At 47.9% G+C, this 25360-nt stretch overlaps 2 protein-coding genes, 1 long non-coding RNA gene and 1 other non-coding gene across 6 annotated transcripts; 3 read left to right on the top strand and 1 right to left on the bottom strand.

Moving 5' to 3' along the window:
• Positions 1-50: 50 nt before the first annotated feature.
• chek2 (checkpoint kinase 2) lies at positions 51-6232 on the bottom strand. The gene is made up of 15 exons (XM_085295782.1): positions 6064-6232; positions 5622-5892; positions 4889-5013; positions 4652-4784; positions 4478-4568; positions 4316-4412; positions 3885-3938; positions 3708-3772; positions 2760-2859; positions 2574-2660; positions 2316-2479; positions 963-1078; positions 585-670; positions 297-371; positions 51-218 (listed from the first exon to the last, which is right to left on the bottom strand). Exons 2-15 carry the CDS (start codon positions 5881-5883, stop codon positions 108-110), a joined length of 1566 nt encoding a protein of 521 aa, XP_085151908.1. The 5' UTR covers positions 5884-5892; positions 6064-6232; the 3' UTR covers positions 51-107.
• A 36-nt stretch (positions 6233-6268) lies between these two features.
• Positions 6269-10849, top strand: entr1 (endosome associated trafficking regulator 1). 3 transcript variants are annotated; one of them, XM_085295784.1, is made up of 9 exons: positions 6269-6476; positions 6554-6660; positions 7970-8178; positions 8276-8417; positions 8501-8574; positions 8654-8765; positions 8851-8913; positions 8993-9132; positions 9429-10849. In XM_085295784.1, the coding sequence occupies exons 1-9, from the start codon at positions 6434-6436 to the stop codon at positions 9517-9519; spliced, it is 981 nt and encodes a 326-aa protein (XP_085151910.1). In that variant the 5' UTR covers positions 6269-6433; the 3' UTR covers positions 9520-10849. The 3 variants fall into 3 exon arrangements, with proteins under 3 accessions (XP_085151910.1, XP_085151911.1, XP_085151912.1); XM_085295785.1 differs by having other exon boundaries at positions 8006-8178; XM_085295786.1 differs by having other exon boundaries at positions 8087-8178.
• Positions 10850-15290: 4441 nt separating this feature from the next.
• Positions 15291-21428, top strand: LOC146563358 (uncharacterized). The gene is made up of 4 exons (XR_014894732.1): positions 15291-15437; positions 20028-20158; positions 20596-20658; positions 20919-21428. It is a non-coding gene; the product is annotated as an uncharacterized LOC146563358 (long non-coding RNA).
• On the top strand, positions 20707-20818 carry LOC146563359 (small nucleolar RNA SNORD89). The gene has a single exon (XR_014894742.1). It is a non-coding gene; the product is annotated as a small nucleolar RNA SNORD89 (small nucleolar RNA).
• Positions 21429-25360: the final 3932 nt, after the last annotated feature.

Consider the following 25360-nt stretch of genomic DNA (forward strand, 5'->3'; position numbering starts at 1 on the left):
GCGCTGTAGGCGTGTTCAAACGAGCACATTAAAGAGACTCAGCAAAAATGTAAAAATCTTTATTAGAAAACTTTATTTACACCAGGTTCAGCAGCAGAGACATGTGACTATAAAGAGGAAGAGGGCGGGCCTTGGCTCCGTTTGGCAGGATGTTGCTCCTCGCCATCTCCTTCTCGTCCTCGTTTCCTCAGGTGTCTTCCTGAGGTCGACTCCGCCTCCTGCAGGGGGAGGAGCTCAATGGATCAGGAGGCAGAGTCATGGTTGTACTGTGTGTGTGGTTGTGTATGTGTGGTTACCATGGCAGCAGCAGCCCCCCCTCCCTCTGCAGACGGGTACATGAGCCTGTGCGCCGTCTCCAACATCTTCTGGTCCTGCAACCATCACAGAGTGAGCAGCCTACACTTCCCACAATGCACCTGAACATCTTTAACCCTCTTAAGACTTGCTGCTGTGGCGTCAGCTGTGCTGCAGACAACCAACCGCCATCGTTGAGGGCGGAGTCACTACAAAAACGCTGAACACAGCCTGGTGTGTGGTTATTTGGGGGGGTGGGGGTGGGGGGGGGGTGTCAGGTGAGGCGTTACCTGTAGCCAGGGGTGCTGCAGAGCTTCCTCGATGCTCATCCTCTTCATCGGATCAACGACCAGCAGCTTCCTCACCACGTCTTTGGCTGAAACACAAACGGGTCATATGAGTCCAAACACAGGAAGCTCCGCCTTTCACCCTCAGGTTCCAAACAAGATGGAACCAAAACAGTGCTGTGCAAAAGTCCTGAGCCCCCCGACGCACTGTGGAACACGCAGTGACTCACTGACACACCTGAACACACCGTGAGCCTGACGGTGACTCTGCGGTGTGAGTGGCTCTCGTTTGCTCATTTCTAGAAAAATCTCAGCGAGCGCCCGACAGCGAGCCAGTCATCACTAACAGTATCGATAAAGTTCAACTGAAGCAGCTCGTACCTTGATCAGAGACGCTCGTCCACTTGGACTGAACCATGGTGAACTCTCCTCTGATGATCTGATCGGTGACCGACTGATGACCAAAGCTCTCGTGGAACGGAGGGTAACCTCCCAGGCTGACACGGGAGGAGAGAGAGGAGGACTCAGTGATGAAGCTGGAGTTTCAGCAAATCATCAAACGTTACATAGAAATTTTCACAGCTTTCAGGTGGAGATGTTTGACCTCTGACCCTGGCTGTTTCTCTGCGGCTTCCTCGACAGTCACACGCCTGCAGGAGCCAGGTGACATCGCCGCCGAAGTTCCATAAATGACTCGTAAACCACGAGTCATTTATGGAAACCGAGTCCTACAGGGATAAAAAGCGGACGCGTATTCTGCTTCTTCTTCGTTGGTGGTGTGAGCAGGCGTAGGACGCTGTGAACACCTCGGACAGCGACGCGTGCCGAGGTCTCGGGAATCAGCCGGTCGCTGCAGAAATGCCGTTTCTGTCAGACTCTGCCGCTGACAGCCAGCGTTTTCTGTCTGTATGTAATACGGATTCATCCCAGGGAGGAGCCTTTCTGAGGTCAAAGGTCAGGTGACCAGGGACTGAACATGGGTGTAAAAGCAGCCGATGCCCACGAGCACGTTTAACACTCTGGGGTCGACAGAGGTACCGGCGCGTCAAAATCACACGACCAATTTAAGACGACACAGCAACCAGCGACCCAGAGTCTCGTTTCAACCTGGGTCGAAGGTGCGGACTTCAAACTTTATACCAGTTCTGACAGAGTCTGAATGGGTTATGATAAAAGTACACGCCACGTTTTTCTGAATAAAACTGTGTTTACAGCAGGAAGAACGGGCAGTGCTAGCAAACACTTCCCTATTGGTGTTACTGTGTACCATGTCAACCAATCAAAAAATGATATGGCAACATGTGGCACTTGGTTGTTTAGGAAGAGGGGGAAGTTTGAAGAGTGCGGTCAGAGTGCGGTCAGAGTGCGGTCAGAGTGTTGTGTTGTAATTGTTTTATTTAGAAATGTAAAATTTCTTTTTGCACTTCAAGTTATGAAAATGATTCGTTAAACATGTTTGTGGGCTTTACAGAAAAAAATAAAGTTTTTCTACTCTGAAGTTTTTTTCGTCTGAATATAGATCAATTGTGTGATCGATGTCAATGGCTCCACGCAGGAAGTAGAAACAGACTCTGGCGTGCCGGCAGCGGCTCTGTTTTCATGTGCCGAGGGTAACCAGGCGGGCAAACGAGCGAGCGCACGAGTCGAGGCGGCGCGACAGGTGAATGAACGAAAGCGTTTCCCTGACAACACAAATCATCCATCATCACCCTGCAGCAGGAGGCCGGAGCCTACCAGACGAAGAGCAGCACGCCGAGGCTCCAGGCGTCCACGGCGAGCCCGTAACCTGTGGTGGACGCGTGCGTGAACACCTCCGGAGCCAGGTAAGATGGAGTCCCACACAGAGTCCTCATCAGCACCGCCTCCTCCAGGATCCGTGACTGGTTAAAGTCCGTCACCTGGCGCGCGCGCGCGCACACACACACACACACACACACACACACACTCAGTGAGGAGGGAGGAGGTGGTGATGCTGCAGGTGAGCGCACGTACCTTGATGAGACACACATCGTCCTGTGAGGACAGCAGGATGTTCTCCGGCTTCAGGTCTCTGTGGATGATCCCGTTACTGTGGAGATACTACACACACACACACACACACACACAGTTACAGTCGCTGCACCTGTGTGTGTTTGTGTGTGTGTGCGCGTGCTCGTTACCATAGCAACACCAGCTAACCTCCACAGCACGAAGCATCTGGTAAAAATAAAGTTTGGCAACAGATTCGTTGAGCTGCTGCTTCGACTTCACTCTGTGGAACAGCTCCCCCCCCTCCATCCTGACAGGTGAGAGAGAGACACAGGTGAGAGAGACACAGGTGAGAGAGAGACACAGGTGAGAGAGAGGCTGCGTCCACACTAGCGTTCACAGAGTTGTGCGTCCACATTGAAACGGCCAAAAACGCTTCCGTTCCAGTCCTGCACATGCGTGAAACGCAAGAAGATTCGACCTGCCTCATTTCTGTCTGCCGTTTATTTACGTTCCGGCTCGTTGACACGTCGGCAAAATGTGGAGGAAAAGCACCGAGTTTTTTTAAATGGACTCACAATGAGGTGGAGTCGTTGCTGCAAGTAACACAAAAGTACAAAGTTGCAAAAGCGAGTGAGAATTAAAGAATTTGAAGAAAAGCTCTCAGGAGCATGTACAGGCTGATGTTGATCTTTTTAGGGCTGTCAAACAAAACAACTGCTGTGTAACGCCCTCCGCTATCTCAGTTTAATTGGTCACATGACTGCATCACATGACTATGTGATAAGCCTTCTTAATCTGTTTTACCAAGTTGAGGATGTAAGCACGCTCCTCCCGCAACACGCGGTCCATTTGGGCGTAGTCTGACACCACGATCTGGTTGTCCATATCAGTCTTGGGAGGGGACAGACAGAACTGAATAAGGCCAATTTTGGCCTTGTCCACTCGGGTCACACCAGTGTTGGCAACTCTTTGGAAATTCATTTTGGAAAAGCACCGTGTTCAAATGTATCAGTTTTCAAAACGCGGCGTTTTCCTTGAGCGAAAACGGCGTCTCAGTTTGGACGGGAGGCCAAAACGGAGAGAAAAAAACAAAAACGTATTAGTGTGGACGTGGCCTGAGAGACGGGTGAGAGAGACAGGTGCAGTTTCACGCACAGCTCCAACACGATGTAGAAACTTTCCTCCGTCTGATAGAAGTCCTCCGTCTTTATGAGACAAGGCTGCAGGAGACAAGGAGTGAAGAGAAGGAAAGGAAGGATGAGTGTTGTTACTGGCGATAAAGGAGCGTTCCTGTACTTGTGCTTTTTCTTCTTCTTCGTTGGTGTTACTCACATGGTCGACCCTCTGCAGGATGTCAATCTCCGTCTTTGCGTTTCGTGTCGCCGTCTGTGATTGGACAGAAAAATAAGTTGTTGTTCCCCTTCAACTCAAAATAAGGTTGAGACGCCATGTTTGTAGTTCTCTGGGAGGTATCTGTGTTTTCACACCTTGCTGACATTTCATTGGGTTAAACTGAGTTCAATTCAATACCTGATTGGCTGGCACCAGAAATATTTAAATTAAGCAGTGTACTGAGAGTTTCCCACCCCCCTAGTGGTGATTTCATGCAGTGCACTGTTAGTTTGACAGAGAGGGGTGTCTGCATTTTTGACGCTATTAAAATTCATAAATGAACTGACACCATCACACCTGCTGACAAACACGCAGTCGAAAGAAACGAGCAGCGGGTCTCAGCCAATCAGAGAGCAGATGAGGCGACTCACCCCTTCAGACTGAAAGTTCTTCTTGTTTATGATTTTCACTGCAAACTTCCTGCAGGTGGATCGCTCGAAAGCCAGCCGGACCTCGCCACACACTCCTCTGAAACACACACAGTCAGCAGGGTGGCACAGGAAATGACATCACAACGCCACGAAACAACTCACGTGCCGATGCGTCGCGTCAGTAGGTATTTGTCTTGCAGGTCTCTGGGTAGGCTGGACTGATCGTCCGACATCAGGTCGATGAAGACAAAGACTGCAGAGAGACATGAGCAGGAGGTGAGACCGGCACCAGGGTGTCCAGGTGTTTTCAGGTGCTGTTCTTGTGGGCGGAGTCACCTCGGTTTCGTTGTTCAGCCAGAGAGATGACGGCGTTATTGACCAGAGGAAGCTTCTTGTCTTTCCCGATCGGAATCCCATCGAGAAAAGTGCCGTTATTACTGAGGTCCTCCACGAAGACCTCCGAGCCCTCCTGACACACACAGGTGGAGAGGGCGACGTTAAAGCCCCGTGAGCGCAGTACTCACAGTACGATCAGTGCTAATATCAGTGGTAGTAGTACTGCAGTAGTCTCACTCTGTAGATCCTGAAGTGTTTCTTGCTGTAGATTCGGAACTTTCTGGAATTTCGGTCATTTGGATCCTCCAGGACGTAGTTACACTTGGAGTCCCGTCCAAACAGGTACTGGTCCTCTATGCAGTCTGTAAACAAACAAACAGGAAACAGGAAGTGCTCCTCTATGCAGTCTGTAAACAAACAAACAGGAAACAGGAAGTACTCCTCTATGCAGTCTGTAAACAAACAAACAGGAAACAGGAAGTGCTCCTCTATGCAGTCTGTAAACAAACAAACAGGAAACAGGAAGTGCTCCTCTATGCAGTCTGTAAACAAACAAACAGGAAACAGGAAGTACTCCTCTATGCAGTCTTCTATCCCCCCGTGGAATTACAAAACCTGCAATTCTGGGATTTTATTTGGTTGCTAATTAGCAGCAGCAGCTAGCTCATCCTTTGGTCACTGCTTGAAACAGGAAGAGGTGTTAAAAAACCAGGATGCCACGTCCATCTTTTATCTACAGTCTAAAGATCTGTCACACCTGAAGCACTGTCTGCTGAACAGAAGTATCCTGATTACTTCATGTGTTATTTAAAGTATGGAACAGCAGAGCTCGGCTGGCTGATTATGCTAATTCTGCTGCTAATTCTACTAATTACTATTTCCAGACACAGCACAATATGTTCAGTTTAATGGAACCTGATTAAGAACAGAGTGAACAGAGGACGAGCCGGCGTGTTGTGAGCAGCGGTACCGTGGCTCCTGAAGCCCGGGACCATGGGCAGTAGGCGGCCCCAGGGTTGCGGCTCGGGCTCCTCTGGGACGGACGCGAGCGTTACGGGGATGGTGTCCACGCTGCTCAGAGTCCCCGAGCCACTCGACGACTGACTGGCTGAGCTGGGCCCACTGGATGAACTGGAACCAGGCTGGGACTGGGACTTGGCCTGGGACGGGGACAGGGTGGACTGGGTTTGGGACTGAGGACGCTCCCCCTCAGGAGTCCCCTTTTCAGACATCCTTCAGCTCTGCAGACACATGAGAGACAAAATCAAGAACAAGAGAAGAAGAGTTTGGGTTTCTGCCGCAGGATCGTGGACATCCGTGGGCTCGGAGCCCCAGAGCACACAGTGCAACATCCCCACGCCCCACTGTGGCAGCGTTCAAACACAGACCGCGTGTCCGAGACTCACACTCACCGTGAAACCGGAACCCCGCCGGTGCTGTCAGCATGCGCGCGCCTTCTCAGCGAGCTCTGCACTCAGCAGAGCCAGAACCAGCATCCGGGTCTCTGCGCGTCCACGAACCGCGACGCGTGCTTCGATTTCTTGACCGGGACCTTGCGGGACACGCGCTTCCTTGTGGGCTATTTTTTCTCTGACGTCACGAAGTGGTTCCAGCCAATGATAAGTGTGAATGTGGATCACGTGCACCGGGAGCCGTCGGCTGGTGTTTCCGGGTTTGGTTTGGTCCCGCAGAGGAGATTCAGAGGCTGATCGATAGTTATGATCGATACGTGAACGGAAGTCAGGGCGCGGAGCGAGCCACGTGTCTGTCTGCGAGTCCGACATGTCCAACCAGAGAGGCGGCAAGACTCTGATCATCACAGACGGTGAGTGTCCGGGGGGGAGGGGGTCTGCAGTCGCCATGTGAGCCTCCGTCACAGCTCCAGCTGTTCTGTGTGTGCAGATGAGGAGGTGGAGGGGGTGGAGGCGGAGGAGCTCAACCCGTTCTCCTTCAGAGAGTTTCTGCGCTGGAAGAACCAGGACCCGGACCCGGAGCAGGCACGCACTGAGGTCAGAGCTGCACAGCTGGAGGTGCACCTCTGTCCTAAGGCAGCGAGCACAAACACAGAGTGGGTCTGTGCTCACAGCTGTGACACGCGTGTACATGTGCATATTTAAAAGAGTGACACAAACTTCAAACCGCTGCGCTGTGGCGGTCGTGGATGTGATCGCTGTGGGCCGAGCGTGTAATCGGCTCACAGCTCAGACTCAAACCGTCCATCGGCCCCACGCTGAGTGTTCAGCCCACGTCATGCTGCTGTAACTGTTCTCATGAAACTGCAGAGGTGACCTGAGCTCAGCTGCTGTTTCTCAAAATCTGCAGAAAACAGCGTCTCCGTCACAAACACACGCGTGTCACAGCTGTGAGCACAGAACCACGCTGCCTGCTGGAGAAGGTCACCACCATCTCTTTGGTGTTGCTCATGTTCAGTTCAAGGTTAGGAAAATCCCAAAAAGCTGGTTGTGTTCATCTGGACGTTTTCAGTGGGAGTCTCATCATCAGGTGACTCCTTCGGTGTCAGCTGACTGCAGGTTCCAACCTTATAAACAGCACATCTGCATAACGACTGACACAGCAGTATGGGCCCACTCTAACCCACTGATGAGTCCCACTCACAGAGGGTTGGGGAATGGCTGCAGTCACTGTAAGATGGTGACAGGTGTTCCCTTAGGCCCCTCCATGCTTCGACATCAACAACCCACTGACAGGTGTCAGTATTTCCACGGCTGGACAGTTAAAAACAGTGTTTCTGCCGCTGCCACAGTGTAATCTGAAGTGTCCATCAAAAGGACCAATCACACCGGGAGCCTGTGCTTCTTTAGGCTCCGCCTACCCATAATAGCGTGAAACTAGCAGCGTGTTGGTTATGGAATATAATTTCGTACATTTCAGTTCAAATTCAATACCTGCGACTGATTCGCCGTTAACAACAAAGGCAGAAAACTTGATCAAATATCTGTTAACAGATGAAAACACAGTTTTCTCCTCTAAGCACACGGTCTGTCTATCATTAGTAGCTTACACAGGATGAGAACTTCAGCGCAGCATGCTTGAGTCTGTGTCCTCAGCACAGTCCAGGGGCCAGATGTTTGGTCCCCGTAAACACACTTGGCGCACAGCCTTAACCGTCTGCTCGGTGTAAACGTTGACGTACGTTTGGCTTCACAGCGACAAACAGACCAAAGCTCGTACGACCCGAGCCATGTTAGATATCGCTAACGTCACCTAACTTCGCCGAAGGTTAGCTGAGTTTAACATGTTTTCAGATTCTTCGTTATGCTAACATTCGTCCGTTTCTGGACCGCTTCCCTTCGACAGGCCGCCATTTTTTCCAAAACATTTCTTCAACCTCAGATTCGCAGTGAATCCTGGGATAGCGTGGACTACGAAGGATACACCCGACCCGCCTCACACAGCCTCTGTCTGTCTCATCAGGAGGAGGAGGAGTGGGGGCGGAGCTTCCAGTCAGGCATTGGCAGCACCTCCTCCCTGTGCACAGAGGAGGAAGAAGAAGAGGAGGAGACCAGGTGAGTCAGATGAAGGGCGGGGCGTAAAAATGTCCGAGCAGCTTCTGTGCAGATGAAACTGCACCTGCCGTGAAGTCACCTTCACCTGTGTCACCAGGTTCTCCTCCAAACCTGAAGCAGCTGCAGGAGGAGGTGCAGTAGGAGGAGGAGAGAACTATGAAGGAGATGACGAGACCTCAATGGTTGAGCCAGCCACCTTCTGCAGGAGGAGGAGTGCCAGGAGCAGCCAGACGCAGCAGGTAACCCAACCACGGAGCGCTTAGTTCAGGGAGCGTGGGACAAAGCAGAACAGGCGTATTAACGAGCTCCTGTTCTGTCTCAGCTGAAGGAGGAGAACGCAGCACTGAGGAGGACCGTCAGGGAGCTGCAGAGGAGAGCCGAAGTGAACGAACGCAGGTTTGTACCAACCAATCACAGGACAGCGCCGCAATATGTCGCTGACCAATCATTTACCCAGCATGCCTCTGTCTCCCAGGGCGTCGCAGCTCTCGGAGGAGCTGCTGCAGAGGAGGCGTCAGGAAGAGAAGGAGGCCCAGGATCTGGAGAGCATGGTTCACTCTGTGGAGCAGAACCTCCACCTGATGACGGTACACACAAACACAGTGTTTGCATGAACGTGTGTGTGTGTGTGTGAGATTGTGTGTAAAAATACTCTACGTCTGTCCATGTTAGAGGCGAGCGGTGAAAGCGGAGAACGCCGTTTCCAAACTGAAGGCGGAGCTACAGCAGCTGCAGGTGAGATGGAGAATGAATCATTGATTATTGATAATCTGCTGGCTGTGTGTATCAGCGCGTGTGTGTGTGTGTGTTTGAGGCCGAGGTGGATTCTCTGCGGGCTGAGAACAACGGTCTGAAGTCGATGGAGTCTCAGGTCGTCATGACGATGAGGCAAAATGCTCAGGTGGCATCCGACTACCTGAACAAGATGGCGAGCCACGCCCACTCCTCCATCAGGTCAGTACCTGCAGACACATACAGCCATCAGCCATAACACCAAGCTGTTAATGCTGCTACTCTCTCCCTGTCACCTGTGTCTGTCTCACCTGTGTCTGTCTCACCTGTCTCTGTCTCACCTGTCTCTGTCTCACCTGTGTCTGTCACACCTGTCTCTGTCTCACCTGTCTCTGTCACACCTGTGTCTGTCTCACCTGTCTCTGTCTCACCTGTCTCTGTCACACCTGTGTCTGTCTCACCTGTCTCTGTCACACCTGTCTCTGTCTCACCTGTCTCTGTCTCACCTGTCTCTGCAGGCAGCTGCTGGGGGAAGCAGAGACTCTGCGTTTGGTGTCTCAGCTGCTGCAGTCCATCGATAAAATCTCCTCCCTGAACTCAGAGTCCTGAACTCCTTCGGACCTCCTGGTTGTCATGGAAACATCCAGGAGAGGTCTGTCTGTGAGATCAGAGGTCAGCAGGTATTTTATTTTGGAAGGCCCCAGCTATGCTGACTGCTGATTGGTGGACTGTGACTGTGTGAGGGCCGAGCATCATGTTGATTCATAAACTCTGTGATAGTAAAGCGCTCTGATGATCGGAGGTGTGCACCACAAAGACGACTTTTTGGCTGATCCGGGTGACTTCAGGGTTAACGTCGGTTTCCTGAAGGTGGCAGGCCAATCAGCTGTCCTGAACGTAGCGTCACCATTCCTGGAGGATCCCTCGGACCACTACGGGGAGAACGGGAGGGTCTGGGGGCTTCGTGCGCTGAGCTTCAATAGTCTTTTTTCCCCCTGTTGGCAGCAAGTTCAAGTTTATTTATATATCACATCTGTTGACAAAAGTAGTCAAAGCAGAAAACATAAAATAGGATAAAACAAAGTTGAAGCGGTTTCATTGTTCTGTAAACATTCATGTATTCGTGCTGAGCTCGTGTCAGGTTTGTAATGTGGCACACGCCACCCCCCCAATGCGCAGATCAAATCCTGGGTTATCTTGGCAGGTTGTAACCGGCTGCATCCTGATCGCCAGCGTTAGTGTAACATAAGGTAAAGATGCCATCTTGTATGTCCCAGCTCCAAGGGGGCGTGTCAGAGTGTTTACCTGGATAAATAAGGATGTATGCGTGACTTTTTCCAAAACTGATTGCAGCTTCTACTTCGTATAAAACAGGGGAACATCCTCACCGCCCGTGCAGAAGTGCAGCTTTCGTATTTGTTGCGTCTCATCGAGAAAAAACACGATTGGCTAAAGAGACAACCAGGAAACAAGAACAAGTAAATAAGAGAAAGCATGATGTCTGATACAGTCGATCAGACAGGTCATTACCCACATATACAAAACCAACTATGATACACAATATAAAACAGGTGACTGGGTGTGTGTCTGTCTGTGTGTGCCCTGTGGTAGACCCGTCCAGGGTGTACCCTGTACCCACAGGCACCTGGGAAAGTTTTAGCCCCACCCCCCGTGACCCTGACCTGGATGAGAGGAAGAGAATGGATGAAAAATATGAGCCACAGAAAACAGAACAGCAGATGAAGCCATGAGAAATACACAGAAAGCCTAAACTGAGCTGGCGTCGCTTCGAGGACTCCGATCGTTCGACTGACTCGGGACTGTTGACTCGTTTAAGCTAACTTACATCCTGCTGTAACCAGGCAGATCAACTAATATGTACCAACAGAGAGACCTGATGTTTAATAATGATTAAATAAAAATGTTCAATAATAAGAAATGGTGTGTTACTGCCACCTGCTGGTGTGGAGTGTGAACTGCAGCCAAACAGAGTCCAGGATGTAGCACTGAGTAAAAGTGAAATGGAAGAAAATGTTAGATGAACTGGAGCTCTGTGAGTTAGGACTGGTTTTAAATGAAGTTTACTTTATTTATTTAAGGTACTTAAAAGGATGAATGTCTGCTCGCTTTAGCTCATGGTACAGCCGCCTTCATATCAACATGCGTGTAAACGGTAAGTGTTGCTAGGCAATAGTTTTACATCCATTCCCAAGGAGTCAAAATGACGTCGGGCAGTTTTAGGTGGTCTTAATCTTTTTCTTTTGATCACACACAACTCAAAATTCCCTGTTTGATGAAAAAGTCCGTTTCAGGAAAAGTCATGAAAATGTTTTGTTTGAATTATAACAGAGTTATATGAATTTCAAAATGTCAGTGGATGGATATGGCGTGCCGGTGTTAACGGACGGCTTCGCTTCCTGCTTTTCGCCTGATCCGAGGTCTCGTTTTGTGCCTGATGTGGTGTGGAGGGTTTGTGGGGACGATCGAGAGTGTTCTCTCACTTTATATTGGGATTTTTATTTATTTATTTATTTTGCCTGTCCCGTTTGGCTCTTTTGCATCAGAATTGTTGTCTAAAGGCAAAGAAAGATGCCCAACGGATTTACTTTACCAAACTGACCATCCCAGCCTTGCCGTAATGGTCCATTTGATTCACCTTTTATTGTTTATTTTATTTTCACTTACTGAATACGGGACAGACTTGACTGGGGGAAAGAAGGGGAGAAAGAAAGATAAACAGCTGAGAAGAGGGACGGGGGAGAAGGGCAAAAACTAAAAACCAACAGAATGAGCAGAAAAAAAAAAGCATATATCAATCACCTGGATCACCTGCTGAGAAAGAAAAAAGAAAACAAGCAGAAGAGAACAAGAGTAATAGAATAAACAACATCACAATGATATATGGGAATATGACAGTAAATACTAAATATTAAACATTATTGTGCAGCACATAAGATCAACAGAACACAGTGTGCTTTGAGGTAGGAGCCAAAAAGGGTGTAGTTTGTGGGTGTGATCACCCGTGTGTACACCTGTGAGCATGGACGCGATTGTTTTTAAAAGGTTCCTTCATGTAATGATCTGCTAGAGGGTGTGGGGGGGCCACAGCCCCGTCCTCCAGGGCATGAAGCAGGTATGGAGGAGATCAAAACTCCAGACATCCAGAGGCCCCCAGAACACAAGAGACCAAGGAAGACCAACAGAGGGTGAAGCTTTGACACATGAAAAGTAGAGCTGGGCGATATGAGATTTTTTTCATATCACGATATGTGTTTTTCATTTCAGGCGATAACGATATCTATCACGATATCAGCCAAATAACTATATTTGTAAGATTTAAATGTGCCGTTGCTCACAAGTAAAATGTGAAATAATCAGCAGCTTGTTTTGATTTAAATATTTATTTCCCATAATAAGTTCAACAGGGTAGATGTACTTAAGGAACATGAGACTTTTTCAGATAAATAAAGGCAAATATTGCAAACTACACAAAAGGCAGCCGCTAAAGCGTTTAAGTTTCAAAACAGAACAAACAAAACAGACTAAACTGTCAATTCCACTTAGAAACAAAATATTAATTCTAAAAATAAATCTTAGTTTGTTTTACAGAAGATCAGACAAAACTGACTAACTTTTGTCAACATCAACTAAACTGAGAACTAAAAGGAAATTCTCGACCTCTCCTTGTTGTATAGCTGAGCTTTTCAAACAGCTGTAACAGTTACTTTAGTCTGACAAAAGCCGAATGACGAATCAGCGCTTCCAGTCAGAGACTGAGCTGCACCGCTTTATTGTATTTCCAGACTTGCTTTCGGCACATTTACAGTGCAGCTGCTCTGTTTTTGTCAGACTTGAAATAGCAGAAATACCTTCACACTACGGAGCTTCTGTGGCTCTTCCGTTCGACAATCTCTCCGGCATTGGAACCATCGTCTGTTTTCTCCTCGGTAACCTTCGGTCGCGCTCTCGGCACACTCATTTCCTCCGTTACCCGGCGGCACGGCGGCTGGCTGCTTCCCAAACAAATACACATGTGCGGCTTGGCACTTGTGCTGTACGCAACAAGTCACGTGACGTGACGCTGCGGCTGTGATTGGTTCGGCTCTGCGCTACTTAATTTGGATTGGCTGGGTTTTTTTTTTAAAGAGGACAAGAGCGGTGAGGCCTATCTCAATAGTTTAACTTTTCTATCGAGAAAAAGTTATTTCACAATACATATCGTTATCGTTCTATCGCCCAGCTCTAATGAAAGGCTGTGACTTTATTGAAACAGAGCCAATCAAACAGATTGATTGGAGTGATGATAGGATCGATAATCGCTGCTGGAGTCAAACCTCAGAGATCACAGGGATTGAAGAAAATCAGGATGCTTGAGTCTGGTTTCTGCTCAGAGTGAGCATGCTCAGCTCTGTTACCATGACAACCATGGCAGCTCTCACTGGCACAGCCTTTTTATACTCTTCTTCACAGCTTCTGGGTGGACTAGCACACTGCGAGCCTGGACTGAGTGGACCCCGTTTGTCCTCGGCCTGAGACGGACACACTTTGCTGATGTGGGACTTTCTGGGATTCTGCATCAAACAGAGTTTTAAAGCGATATCGTGACAGAAATGTGAACTTCCAACAGGAAACACTGACAGAACTCCAATAAGCTGTAATAATAGGAGTCAGAGCTGTTAATGTGAATGGAGCCAGGGTCTATAATCCCATTAAAATACAGATCAAAGTGCTGTGAGTAGGATTAAAGCTTCAGTCAGATCCTAAAAACACTGGAAAGTACTAAACTAAGATGGGTGTAGATCCCGTATGCTGAGGGAGGAGTCGTACCGTGCAGACGGTGTCTGATTGGCTGAGAGCTGCTGACCTCACAGAAACGCAGCCTTTATATACCCGACACTGATCATGTGACCCGAAGGATTCTTAGGAAAAAGTGAGCGTATGACTCGGTACCCTGACCCACTCGTCACTTTCCACAGAACTCATGCTGACTTCCTGCCACAGCTAACCACCACAAGAAACACCATATTTATACACCAGTGCACCAAATCACAGGCTGTTTCCACATAAGACTGAAAGTCCCAGCCAGGAGACCATCCTGGTATCAGGTTAACGCACACCTGTCCCACAGGCTCCACGCTGAAAATTTACCCACAATGCATTTTCCCTCTAAGTCAAAGACATCAAACTGTGATATGTGCCCTCATGCTGATGATCACTGCATCAACAACACTGTGAGTTTTGCAGTGGGTGTTACAGTGTTTGTAGTTTTTCAGCCCTGAAAGTTTTCTGGACTTATGAAGTAAAGAAAATCATTCAAAGGGTCAAATTTGTAGTTTTAACTCATTTATGTGGAAAACCTTCATTTAAAATGTAAATCTTTGTTTGGCAGACACACTGACCCCGAGGTCATGTGGCTCACTGGCTTCACATCAAACCTGCAGAGTCCAGCTTATCATCATCGCAGTACGTGTGAGGAAGTGTTGGAGTTGGTGCATAGCGGACGCCTTCGGTGGACTCCGCCTCTCGCCCTCGCAGAGCCAGGATAGGCTCCAGAATTTGTGCATACGTTCATTTTTGTATTTCAAGAAAATGATTCATTAAACGTGTTGGTGGGTTTAAAAATATAAAGAATAAACCTTTCTTCTCTAATTTTATGATTTTGTCAGATTTTAGGATAATCCTTTAATTGTCCCACAAGGAGAAATTTGGTTGTAACAGCAGCCAAAAAGACACATATACAAACAAACAGGACACAGAGCAGAAACATACACAATTTTTCTTACATATTTACATTAAGGACAATTGTTACTATAAACAGAGTACTGTACAGTTATTAAATTAAATTAAATAACTACAGGTAAGAGGCAAACCAGGTTGTAGTGCGAATCGGTTAATTAACTTATTGCAGTTACAGCACAGATGTAAACATCTGTGTTTGTTGGGAGCAGTTCTGATTGTGCAGTCTGACAGCTGCAGGGAGGAAGGACCTGTGGAAATGCTCCTTCATGCATCGAGGATGCAGCAGCCTGTCACTGCAGGAGCTCTGCAGTTCAACAACATCTACATGCATGGGCTGGGAGACTCTGTCCATCGGAGATGTTATTTTGGCCAGAGTCCTTCTGTCTCCCACCCTTGCACTGGGTCCAGGGTGCATCCCAGAACAGAGCTGGGAACAGAGCATTTTAGATCAAAATGTGAGCGTACGCTCCCCGTGGTGCGTCACATCTCCCGACCCTGTCCAGTGGGCTGGGTTCTGGCCCCCGAGCCTTATGTTTGGCTTGTCTGAGGGCTGCAGTTCACACTCCGCGCCAGCCGGTGGCGGTAACGCACCGTGTCGTTGTTTTCCATCCACCAATAAATTTCGAGCAGCCGGGGTGGTGGCCGCTGATTGGTCGGCGGACCGGACTCGCGGCTTCTTATCAGATCAGTCTTCAATAATCAGTCATGATCCGAGCTCCACGTGCGCCTGAGACGTGGACCGGGACCCGACGGGACGCTCCACGCGGACGTGTCCGCGGGGCGACCAGGTGAGCCGTAGGGTTCCCAGGACCCACTTCCGGTGTTTCTGTGTGTTTTATTTCTCTGCTCGTGTTGGTGAATATTCTGCAGATTTAAATGATGTAAGTCAGGACATGCGTGACGTCATTCACAGACTCGGCGCTACATCATAAATAATCCTTCCGGTCGCTTTAGTGTCGTTGTGTAAGTGTCGCGTTTATGTCTCAGTGACCGTGCGTGGATCTACAACAGCTGCTGTGCGGCTCCGCCTGTGGTCCACGCGTGGTCACCGCGTCCCACCCTGCTGTCTGCTGCTAACACCTGGGTGTATTTGACACACTCGTGTTTTAGTTTCTTTTTCTCTGTCACATAGAGCAGGGCAGATAAAATATTTATCACCATATACATTTGAAAATGTGCGATAACGATATAACTGACGATATAATTGACACTGGACAAAATACTTTACAACTCCTCAACTTTATTAGTGCAAAACCATCAATGTATGTTCACTTAATCAACCAGCTGTTTTTTATCTGCATTAAAGTTATATAAACATTTAACAGTGCAAATTGCTCGCTAACAGTTTAACCAAAAGGCATTTCCAGTGGAAACCGGCCGACATATCCTCAGCATAACCATGTACAACATCCACAAACCTTAAAAAGAGGCTCTACACACACAATACAGTAATAGACCCTGTGTACGAGACAATGCTAACTTCCTGGTTTGAGACCGGATGTGGGGTTGTACATTTCCGGTAGCTTTACTTTGCGGTCAATCGCTACTGCGAAGATATATCCTCCACAATCATGTCCAAAACTCTAAAACGGAAAGATGGTGTTAAGTTACAAAGAGAAGGTGGGAACACTCACCGCTGCTGTGTCATAAAAAATCTAATGATCAGTTTAAAGAGTTTAGATCGATCAGCTGTTTACATCACTCAACACAAGCAGAGCTGCATCGCTGCAGCAGAAGACACATCGTCCACATGCAGAAGCACATCTCTGTATAGTGACTGGTCTCATGATCTAAACAGGCAAATGTTCAGCATTCAAACTACAGGTGAAGAACAGTCAAACCAGATGTTTCCCCGTTATGTCGAGATCAGCTCGTCAAGTACACACCTACACCTTCTTCTTGAGCTCTCAGCGAAGGCGGTCGCACTTTCTCCTCTCCTCCTCACCCTTATCTTCCCTGCTTCGCCTCTATGTCCTTGTCTTGTCTTGTGTGAATTTACTTTCCCTGGAAAAGTCTCTCACTGTCGTTCTCTAAACCTAAAAGAGAATTATGGATTTGATCAAAAGACTGACAACACCACGGAACAGAAGTTTGATACCATCATGGGGAGGCTCGCAGCTCTTCAACGGGAGCTCGAGAGACCAGCCTCGGAGTGCTAGAATTCGAGCTGCTCACAAAGGAGAAATCAACAATATTCAACATTTGGACACCACGGCTCCAGCTGCAGGCCCAAGGCTGGAGCCCACCAAAACAACTCCCTGATAACGACTGTGTGATGACTATTCTTCCCGCCCCATGAAGGACACCTGGATTGGCTGGAGGACTGTTTACTTAGCCTGATAGGCCGAAGGACACTGTCTCAGCTAAACTATGGACACGCACGCACACACACTTACACTGATAAGCACTCACTCATCCCCCTCCCTTTCCAACGCCTTCGATGCTTGTGCCCTACCGGGGATGATAGCAGTCAACTGGACCAGCACAGATGCTGCAGGACCGGATGCGCTGTCTACGCCGGCTCTCTCTTACCCTTTACCCGCCCCTGTTGCTTGTCTCGTGTTTCTATGGTGTATTGATAGTCATGTGCTTTTGTGCTGAGGTGTTTTTTCTGTTATCAAACTGTTCTCCCACTAGGAGCTCAGTCTGAGTGGAGTTTTTTTTTCTCCTCCTCTCACCTCATGTAGTGTATTTTCGTTGTTTTTTTCCTATCAGCCTACCTTCTGACATGTCTGCCCAATGTGATGTTTGTGTAAAGTTGGTCAGAAGGTTCCTTTGTGAGTGCGCATGCGCCATTAGCGTGCTGCCTGCTGTAACCCTAATTTCCCTCGGGATGAATAAAGTATTCTGATTCTGATTCTGATACACAGCATGTTAACAAACCGTGAAAAAAGCCACACAAAAAACGAATGACTGCTGGTAACGGTTTCTATACATTAGTATGTAGGAAGGGTATGTTGTGACTTACCTTCAAAATTACAGCGGTCCCTCGCTATAACGCGCTTCACCTTTCACCTCGCTGTTTCAGATTTTTTAGTGCAAGTTTGCTTATTTTTACGTCACATTGTGTCCTGCGTCCTGATCGCTGCAGACGATCTCCTCCGTCTCTCCTGTACAGTATAGAGTCGCTGCATCGATGCTAGCAGTGTGACTCTGCAGTGCAGTGCTGTATGTCCACGATGTCCCCCAAACGTTTTGCACCGTCAAAAATAAAATCGGCTCCTTGATTTCACCTCTCGCTGGTTATTTTTAGAACATAACACCCGCGATAACCGAGGGACAGCTGAGAAATATAACATTTGAATCCTTTTCTCTTTTGCTCTGAGGCGCGGGGGAAATATCGACAAGTCGATGAACATCATTTACAGATATGTTGGGTAAATGCCCGAGACATCTATAGAAATGTAAATCGCCGCTTGATTCATTTGCTTAACTTGTTTTGGACCATAAACAAGGCGCGAATAGGACACCGGAAACAAAGCTCCCCACAGGAGTTTCCACACCGGACGTAGCATATGCTAACGTGCACATAGTCTATATTATGTTGAAGCACAGTACGTATCACTCCGCGAGGCTCCGCCTACGATAGCCGTAACGCTCCAACAATCCATCAAGCGGTGCGGCTTCGTAGCTCAGCAAAGTCGTACTGAAACATCTGACAGATTTTCGAGCGCCGTGCACATAAAATCGTTTCGAGGTCAGTAAACACAACCAGAGTTCATACATAAGGCACACGGGATTATAAGGGGCTCTGTCGACTTTTCAGATTTTAAGTGCGCCGTATTTTCCAAACAACACGGTAATAACGGCGGCCCGCTAGCATGCTCCACCAAAAATAGTGCTTTGTTGTGTATCTGATGGACGAAAGCCAAACCAGTTCCACACCAGTGAAGCTGCAGCGTTTTACAAACCAGTTCTGGTTCATCCGTTTCATTCAACGATCCACTTTCGTCCTCCTCATTCTGCGTCGCCGCCATGATTTTTCCGCCGTGTGCGTATGAAAACAAAGGCACTGCGCATGCACGTTTTACCCATATTCTATCGCCATGTTTCATTTTCCTATCATTGCCCAACATGACACCGGTGCTACCGTGAGCGGTATGATAAGATAAGATAACTTTTATTAGTCCCACACGTGGGAAATTTGTTTTGTCACAGCAGGAAGTGGACAGTGCAAAAGTTATGAAGCAAAAATTAGAATACAATAAGAATAAATACAGTACACAACTGTACAGAATAGAATAGAATAAATACTATATACATTAGAATAAAATAGAATAAAATATACAATAAGATAAAAATAGAATACAAATGCTATACAACTGAGTAAAAATACGATGCCAGAAAAGTATTGCACATGTGTGGATGTGTTTGATCAGTTAAAGTCTTTGTTGTGGAGTCTGACAGCAGTGGGGAGGAAAGACCTGCGAAATCTCTCCGTCCCACACCGTGGGTGCCGCAGTCTCCCACTGAAGGAGCTGCTCAGTGCTGTCACAGTCTGCTGCATGGGGTGGGAGATGTTGTCCATCAGGGATGACAGCTTAGCCGCCGTTCTCCTGTCACTCACCACCTCCACTGGGTCCAGAGGGCATCCTAGAACAGAGCTGGCCCAGCCCTACTGTCACAGTTCAGCGTTGTTTGTCCGTCGCTTCTCCCGCCCTGATCTCTGTCCTTCAGTCCAGCGTCAGTAATGGAAATGAACCAACGGGCTGTCCGGCTCACAGCGGGTAATCTGCCTGGTATGCCAGATTACCCGTCCGGTGCCGGGAGGCAGACGGCTTGAGTGGAGGCTGACGGAGAGGCGAGTTTCCTAAAAGAGATCAGCCTTGCGATGTTACCGCACTTCACTGAGGCTCAGCCTTCAGCAAGTGTTTTGGAGACTGCTGATCAGAATTATTGATGGTTACAGATGTAAAAAGGACCCCGTGGGTCTCTGTGTCACAGTGTACTGTAATCCAGATGTGACAGTAGCGAAGGTGTCCAGCAGGTGTGGCTGTGGAGCTGCTGTCAGGTGCAGTTCTGCCTCAGCGTCTCAGGCCCTCACAAACACAAACACTGTAGCTCCCTAACAACTGAAACCATGTTGTGGACTCAGCTAAACTACATTTATTGTTTTTATTTGTTAATTTGATAAAATTCCTTTATGGGCGTGTTTATTGTGTTCGAATATCTTTGCTGCGTTTTATAAATCTGGCGTTTGTCATAAATACAGTGATATTGGAAAAAAGACAAACGAATGAAAAGCCACTCTGGAAACCTGCTGAAGCTGAAGCTCAAAATGAAGACTAGTAAGAAAATAGGGGGCGGGGCTTTATTCATGTTTGAATGCCTTTGAGACTCCGAACGTTTATTTCAGTTTTTCTTTGCTGACTCTGCAGACTGTAATGGAGGCTCCGGCCAGCAGGGGGCAGCAGGTGGTTTTACCTGAAGTCATTACAGCTGAAGTTCTGTGTCTGTGAATGATGCATGCTGGGAAAACGGACCGCGAGCCGCTGTGACATCGGCACAGGTGAGCGGGTGGGTGGGATTCTGGGACGTGCTCAGACTGAGGTGTGTCACATGACCCTGCTGCTCTACAGGGTCCACCTCACTCAGCTGAGAGCAGGAAACGAAGCAGGAGCCGGGGAGTCTGCTCGTCCTCAGTGTTTACATGAAACTAATAATACGATTGTCAATAATCAATGAACCAATGTCTCTGACTCCTCTTAAATCTGACTTCTTTAAAGTTCACCCAAAAACACTAAACCTCCACCGTCAAATGTCGCTCTGCCTGGAAGTGATGTAATAAAAGGCCGACTGAAGCCCCTCCCACAGCAGTCTGTTCACAGAGGGGAGGGGCCGTGACAAAACCGGACTGAAGCGTACTCTGATCCAGGCGGCACGTGGCGTCCACGACTTCCACGGAGTCCACGGCTACAATCTAACCATCAGTTTGTGTTCTTGCAGGTGGCTCTGCTCTCTGATTTGATCCTGAGCTGTGATGTCATCGGTGGCGCCTCAGCCACAAAGGTGAGGTTTGATGTGAGTGTGTGGTGATGTCGCAGGGTGGGCGGGTCTTCTGGGAGATGATGTGAACAAAAGGCCGAATTGTAGCGCCCCCGCCAGGCAGTGTGTTCTCAGAGCGGGGCGCCGTGACAAAGATCGACCGAAGCGTTCGTCTGATCCCAGAACGTCACGTGACCAGACAGCTGACTGAGCAGGTTGGGTCACGTGACCGTGACAGTTTTATTCCCATGTTCAGCAAACTTCCTGTTTTTCTTCTTCTGCAGTTTCCTGACGGCGTCCTGTGTGAGCGCGGTGTCGGGATGGTCTGTGGCTGTGCCGCAGTAAAGAGGAGGAGTTCTGATCACGCGCCTCTGCGGTCTGTGAGCTCTGATCCAGACTCTCCCAGCTGTGTCGTTCCAGCCAGTTTGGGACAATTTGTTTTTAATTTGCTGTTTAAATGTTTTTAAACAGCCAAATGCAGCAAATCTCACACTGATCAAAACTCTGCAAACTAATGTTCAGTATATTTATTTATGCATGGGAATGAAAAAACTGGAAATAAATTATTAAATATATGAATGATTAAATTACAGTTCTATTAATTTGACACACTTGTTCAAATTTAAATAGACTGGCGAGGAAATGATTAAGACGTAAACCTGAGGGGGGCTAAATAAGTATAAACATAAGTGTATACTTCTGCCTACTGCTTTTCAAACAGCTGAATGGATGATGTTATGGACTGTTGGTGAATGTATATGTTCGAAATAAAAATGAACTGAACATTGAATAAATTACTGATTTACAATTTAAATTCATGACACATTTAAAAGATTATTTAATGATGTGTTTGATTCATTTTGGGACTCCTGGCCCTCCATATTAAATGGTTATGGGAGACGCCCCCAAGGGTGGTGGAGAATGACCGAGCTAAGATCCTGTGGGACTTCCAGATACAGACGGACAAAATGGTGGTGGCTAACCAACCGGACATAGTGGTGGTAGACAAACAGAAGAAGACAGCCGTAGTGATCGATGTAGCGGTTCCGAATGACAGCAATATCAGGAAGAAGGAACACGAGAAGCTGGAGAAATACCAAGGGCTCAGAGAAGAGCTCGAGAGGATGTGGAGGGTGAAGGTAACGGTGGTCCCCGTGGTAATCGGAGCACTAGGTGCGGTGACTCCCAAGCTAGGCGAGTGGCTCCAGCAGATCCCGGGAACAACATCGGAAATCTCTGTCCAGAAGAGCGCAGTCCTGGGAACAGCTAAGATACTGCGCAGGACCCTCAAGCTCCCAGGCCTCTGGTAGAGGACCCGAGCTTGAAGGATAAACCGCCCGCAGGGGCGTGCTGGGAGTAATTATGTATATCTGTATCTCATATATACAGTGTTGGTCAAGTTACTTGAAAAAAGTAATTAGTTACTAATTATTAATTACTTCTTCAAGAATGTAATCCTGTTACTTTCCTGATTACTTACTTTCAAAAGTAATTAGTTACGTTAATACTTAGTTACTTTTAAAAAACATGATGCTCCACCTGAATATGTAGTAAAGCAACAGACCCTTCAGCCCAGTTCTATTTATTCTGCATAATCATCATATAAAAGTCTCTTTTTAAAACTTGTTTTACTCTGTTAACTTGATGCATCCAGCAAAAACTAAATTCTGACTGAAGAAGCGTGTTTAACACTGAAACCTGTGTTCTGCATATTCCAGCATAAAATAAAATCATGTGTTTTGGAACCTGCTCTGTCAAACAGATGCAAGTAAAACAGAAGAAATGAATGAAATCAAAGACTCAGCAGCTCTTAAATCTATTGTCAGCTGTTTAGCAGGAGTGGGGCGGGTGGAGGTCTGCCCACAGCGGTCATGTCAGTGGGAGGATCCGTGGGTTTCTCTGTGAATGTCACATTCCCGTGGCAGCGTGCTCGCTGCTCGCTCAGATTAGAAGTTTAATTTTTTGCTGTAGAAAGAAGTTTTCTTCCCACAGAGTGAACAGCGGACGCTGTTTCTGTTATTTTTATGGAATCAAACTCAAAGTAATGTGATTACTTCCACACTTTAAACGCTGCATGGTCGTACATCAGTGAGCCAGGCTGTCGTTCCCACATCCCTCAAATCATTCCTGTACCGAAGAAGTCGTCTCACTCCTGCTTTAACGACTACCGTCCGGTCGCACTCGCCTCCGTCACTATATACAGAAAATTTCTTTCCATTGCTTTGCCAATGACATTCAAATATATTTCCCTTTGAGCTTGAATGTCACAGATCCATTGCACACATTGTTTAATTGTCTTCATGATGTCAGAGTCTGGTAATCTCAAAACTCTCTCACTTTGAATGAGAGTAAAGCTGAAGTTATTGTCTTTGACAGCCATAAATCTACAGCCGTATCCCTCTGAACTAACTGATACCCTTGGCCCTCTGCTAGCTACCTCTCTAGAGACTCAGGGGGACTCTTGGATAGCTCCTTCAAATGAGAGAAAGAAGTATCCACAGTGGTTAAATCAAGTTTCTATCAGCTATGTCAGATTTCTAAAGCCAAGCCTTTGCTTTCCCCCAAGGACCTTGAGAAGCTGATTCGTGCATTCGTTACTTCGAGACTAGACTGCTGTAACTCCCTTTTTTGGCCTCCGTCACTCCTCTCTCTACCGTTTGCATTAGTACAGAACGCTGCTGCACGCCTTTTATCAGCTGCCAGAATGCATGATCACATGACTCCGGTTTTAGCACTAAGATCCTCTAATCAGATGCTCTTAATGCAGCCTAAGTCTAGGCTGAAACAGAGGTGATCGTGCCTTTGCTATTGCAGCACCTAGACTGTGGAACAATCTTACTGCCATTCGCTCTTCTGAGTCTATTCAGTCTTTTAAAGACTCTTCTTTTTACTTTGGCCTTGACTTAAGTTAGTTGATCATCATTTGGCAAGCTGCTATGTTTGTGTTGGAGGTTATGTATGGGAATCTCAGGAGCAGGGCCACGCCTCCAAACGTGCTCCTTCCAGTTGTCATCTATATAGGTGCCCCCAGTTCTGCAAGCTGTGCACCTCCCTCCTTGTTCTCAATTCTGTAACACGGGGATCTGCCAGGCCCAGGAGCCGTCGCCAGTCCCCATCGAGGCCTTCCCCAAACCGCAGCTCAATTGATGTCAAAGCATTACCTACTAAAACGCTGTCAAACCTAAAATGAGGGCGTGGGCCCAGCGAGTGAAATGGTAAATTATTTTACTCGCTCTTAGTTTGTGAAGCACTTTGATCGACATTGTTTTTAAATGTGCTGTATAAATACATTTTGATTTGTTCGCATGAAGCTTTGAACGGTTAAGACATCTCTTCCCTCCGACCTGGACCCGTTTCAGTTCACATACTGACTGCACACCATCACACAGCTCCAACCTTTTCATCAAGTTTGCAGCCGACACAGCTGTGGTAGGTCACATCAGCAACAACGATGAGGCCTACTACAGGACTGAAGTTAAACATCTGGCCAAGTGGTTCAGCAACAACAACCTGTCCCTGAATGTGGAGAAGACTAAGGAGATCATCACAGACTGCAGGAGAACTCACACTCTGCACACCCCACTAACCATCAATGGTGTTGCTGTGGAGGGTAGGCAGCACCAAGTTCCTGCACATCTCTCCTGGTCAGCAAAGCCCAACAGCGACTCTACTTCCTCTGCAAACTGAGGACAGCGAGAGCATCAACCTCCACTATGAGCAGCTTCTACAGAGGCACCGTGGAGAGCATCCTCCCAGCTGCATCACTGTGTGGTGTGGCTCCTGGGTGCTGCTGGAAACAGCTACGACGGGTAGTGAGAGCAGCAGAGAGGATCGTGGGTACCTCTGTTCCCTCCCTCCAGGACATCTACTGCACCCGTCTCACCTGAAAGCTCTCTGCATCACAGGTGACTCCACCCATCCGTCCAACAGCTTCTTCAGTTTGCTGCCATCAGGAAGGAGACTGAAGAGCCTCGAGGCCAGAACCAGCAGACTGAGAGACAGCTTCATCCATCAGGCTGTCAGGATGCTGAACTCTCTCTCACACCACCTCCAGACCTGCATCCACCTCTCCCCTCTGAACCCCCTAGGCATACAAAACTCTGAACCTCCACCATCGCCCTTTCACTGGCGGGGAGCAGATCGATCAAACCTTCGGCCGGTGGATCCGGTTGTCGTGGAAGTCTCTGACCCAGCTCCCGGCAAATAAGACCTTTATTTTGAAGGATTTCTTTTCATTGGATTTCCTCTGTCTAACTGAAACCTGCACATCACCCGGTGAGTTAAGCAGCTTTTCTGAACTGCCAGCTGCCGGCTGTGCATCTTTTAGTGCTCTGAGAGCTTCTTGTCGCAGCGGAGGGTTAGCTGCTGTTTTTAAAGCCCACTTCAACCTTAAGCAGCGATCCTCATCGACATGCACCAGCTTTCAGCTCTGTTTCTGTGAACTCCCCTTCGCTGCTGTGTGCAGTAGTTTACCGGCCTCTTAGATATAATAAGGATTTTTTTTATCCGAGTGACTTCCTAGCTGACTGTGCATCACGATACGACCAGATCCTGCTGCTCAGTGATTTTAATATCCACCTGTGTTACCCAGAGAAGCTCCTGGGACTTAGTGAACTCTTTTAATCTCATTCAGCTTGTTAAGGGTGCCACATTATCTTCGGTGTTATCATATCATCTGTCTGTAACTTACACGTCGAGGATGCTGTATTCTCTGACCAAGTTGCTG

Source organism: Mchenga conophoros, linkage group LG12 (genome assembly GCF_057382185.1).
Source record: "Mchenga conophoros isolate Kocher_MC1m ecotype Shallow Benthic linkage group LG12, M_conophoros_male_GT1.1, whole genome shotgun sequence".
Lineage (NCBI taxonomy): Eukaryota > Metazoa > Chordata > Actinopteri > Cichliformes > Cichlidae > Mchenga > Mchenga conophoros.

Excerpts from the sequence above, each read along its gene's own strand:
- chek2 (XM_085295782.1), bottom strand. The coding sequence starts at position 5,883 with ATGTCTGAAAAGGGGACTCCTGAGGGGGAGCGTCCTCAGTCCCAAACC. Across the intron at positions 4,413-4,477 it reads CTGACGCGACGCATCGGCAC|AGGAGTGTGTGGCGAGGTCC; the intron begins GTGAGTTGTTTC and ends TGTGTGTTTCAG. Across the intron at positions 2,480-2,573 it reads ACGATGTGTGTCTCATCAAG|GTGACGGACTTTAACCAGTC; the intron begins GTACGTGCGCTC and ends CGCGCGCGCCAG.
- entr1 (XM_085295784.1), top strand. The coding sequence starts at position 6,434 with ATGTCCAACCAGAGAGGCGGCAAGACTCTGATCATCACAGACG. Across the intron at positions 6,661-7,969 it reads CGGAGCAGGCACGCACTGAG|GCCGCCATTTTTTCCAAAAC; the intron begins GTCAGAGCTGCA and ends TCCCTTCGACAG. Across the intron at positions 8,575-8,653 it reads GCCGAAGTGAACGAACGCAG|GGCGTCGCAGCTCTCGGAGG; the intron begins GTTTGTACCAAC and ends TCTGTCTCCCAG.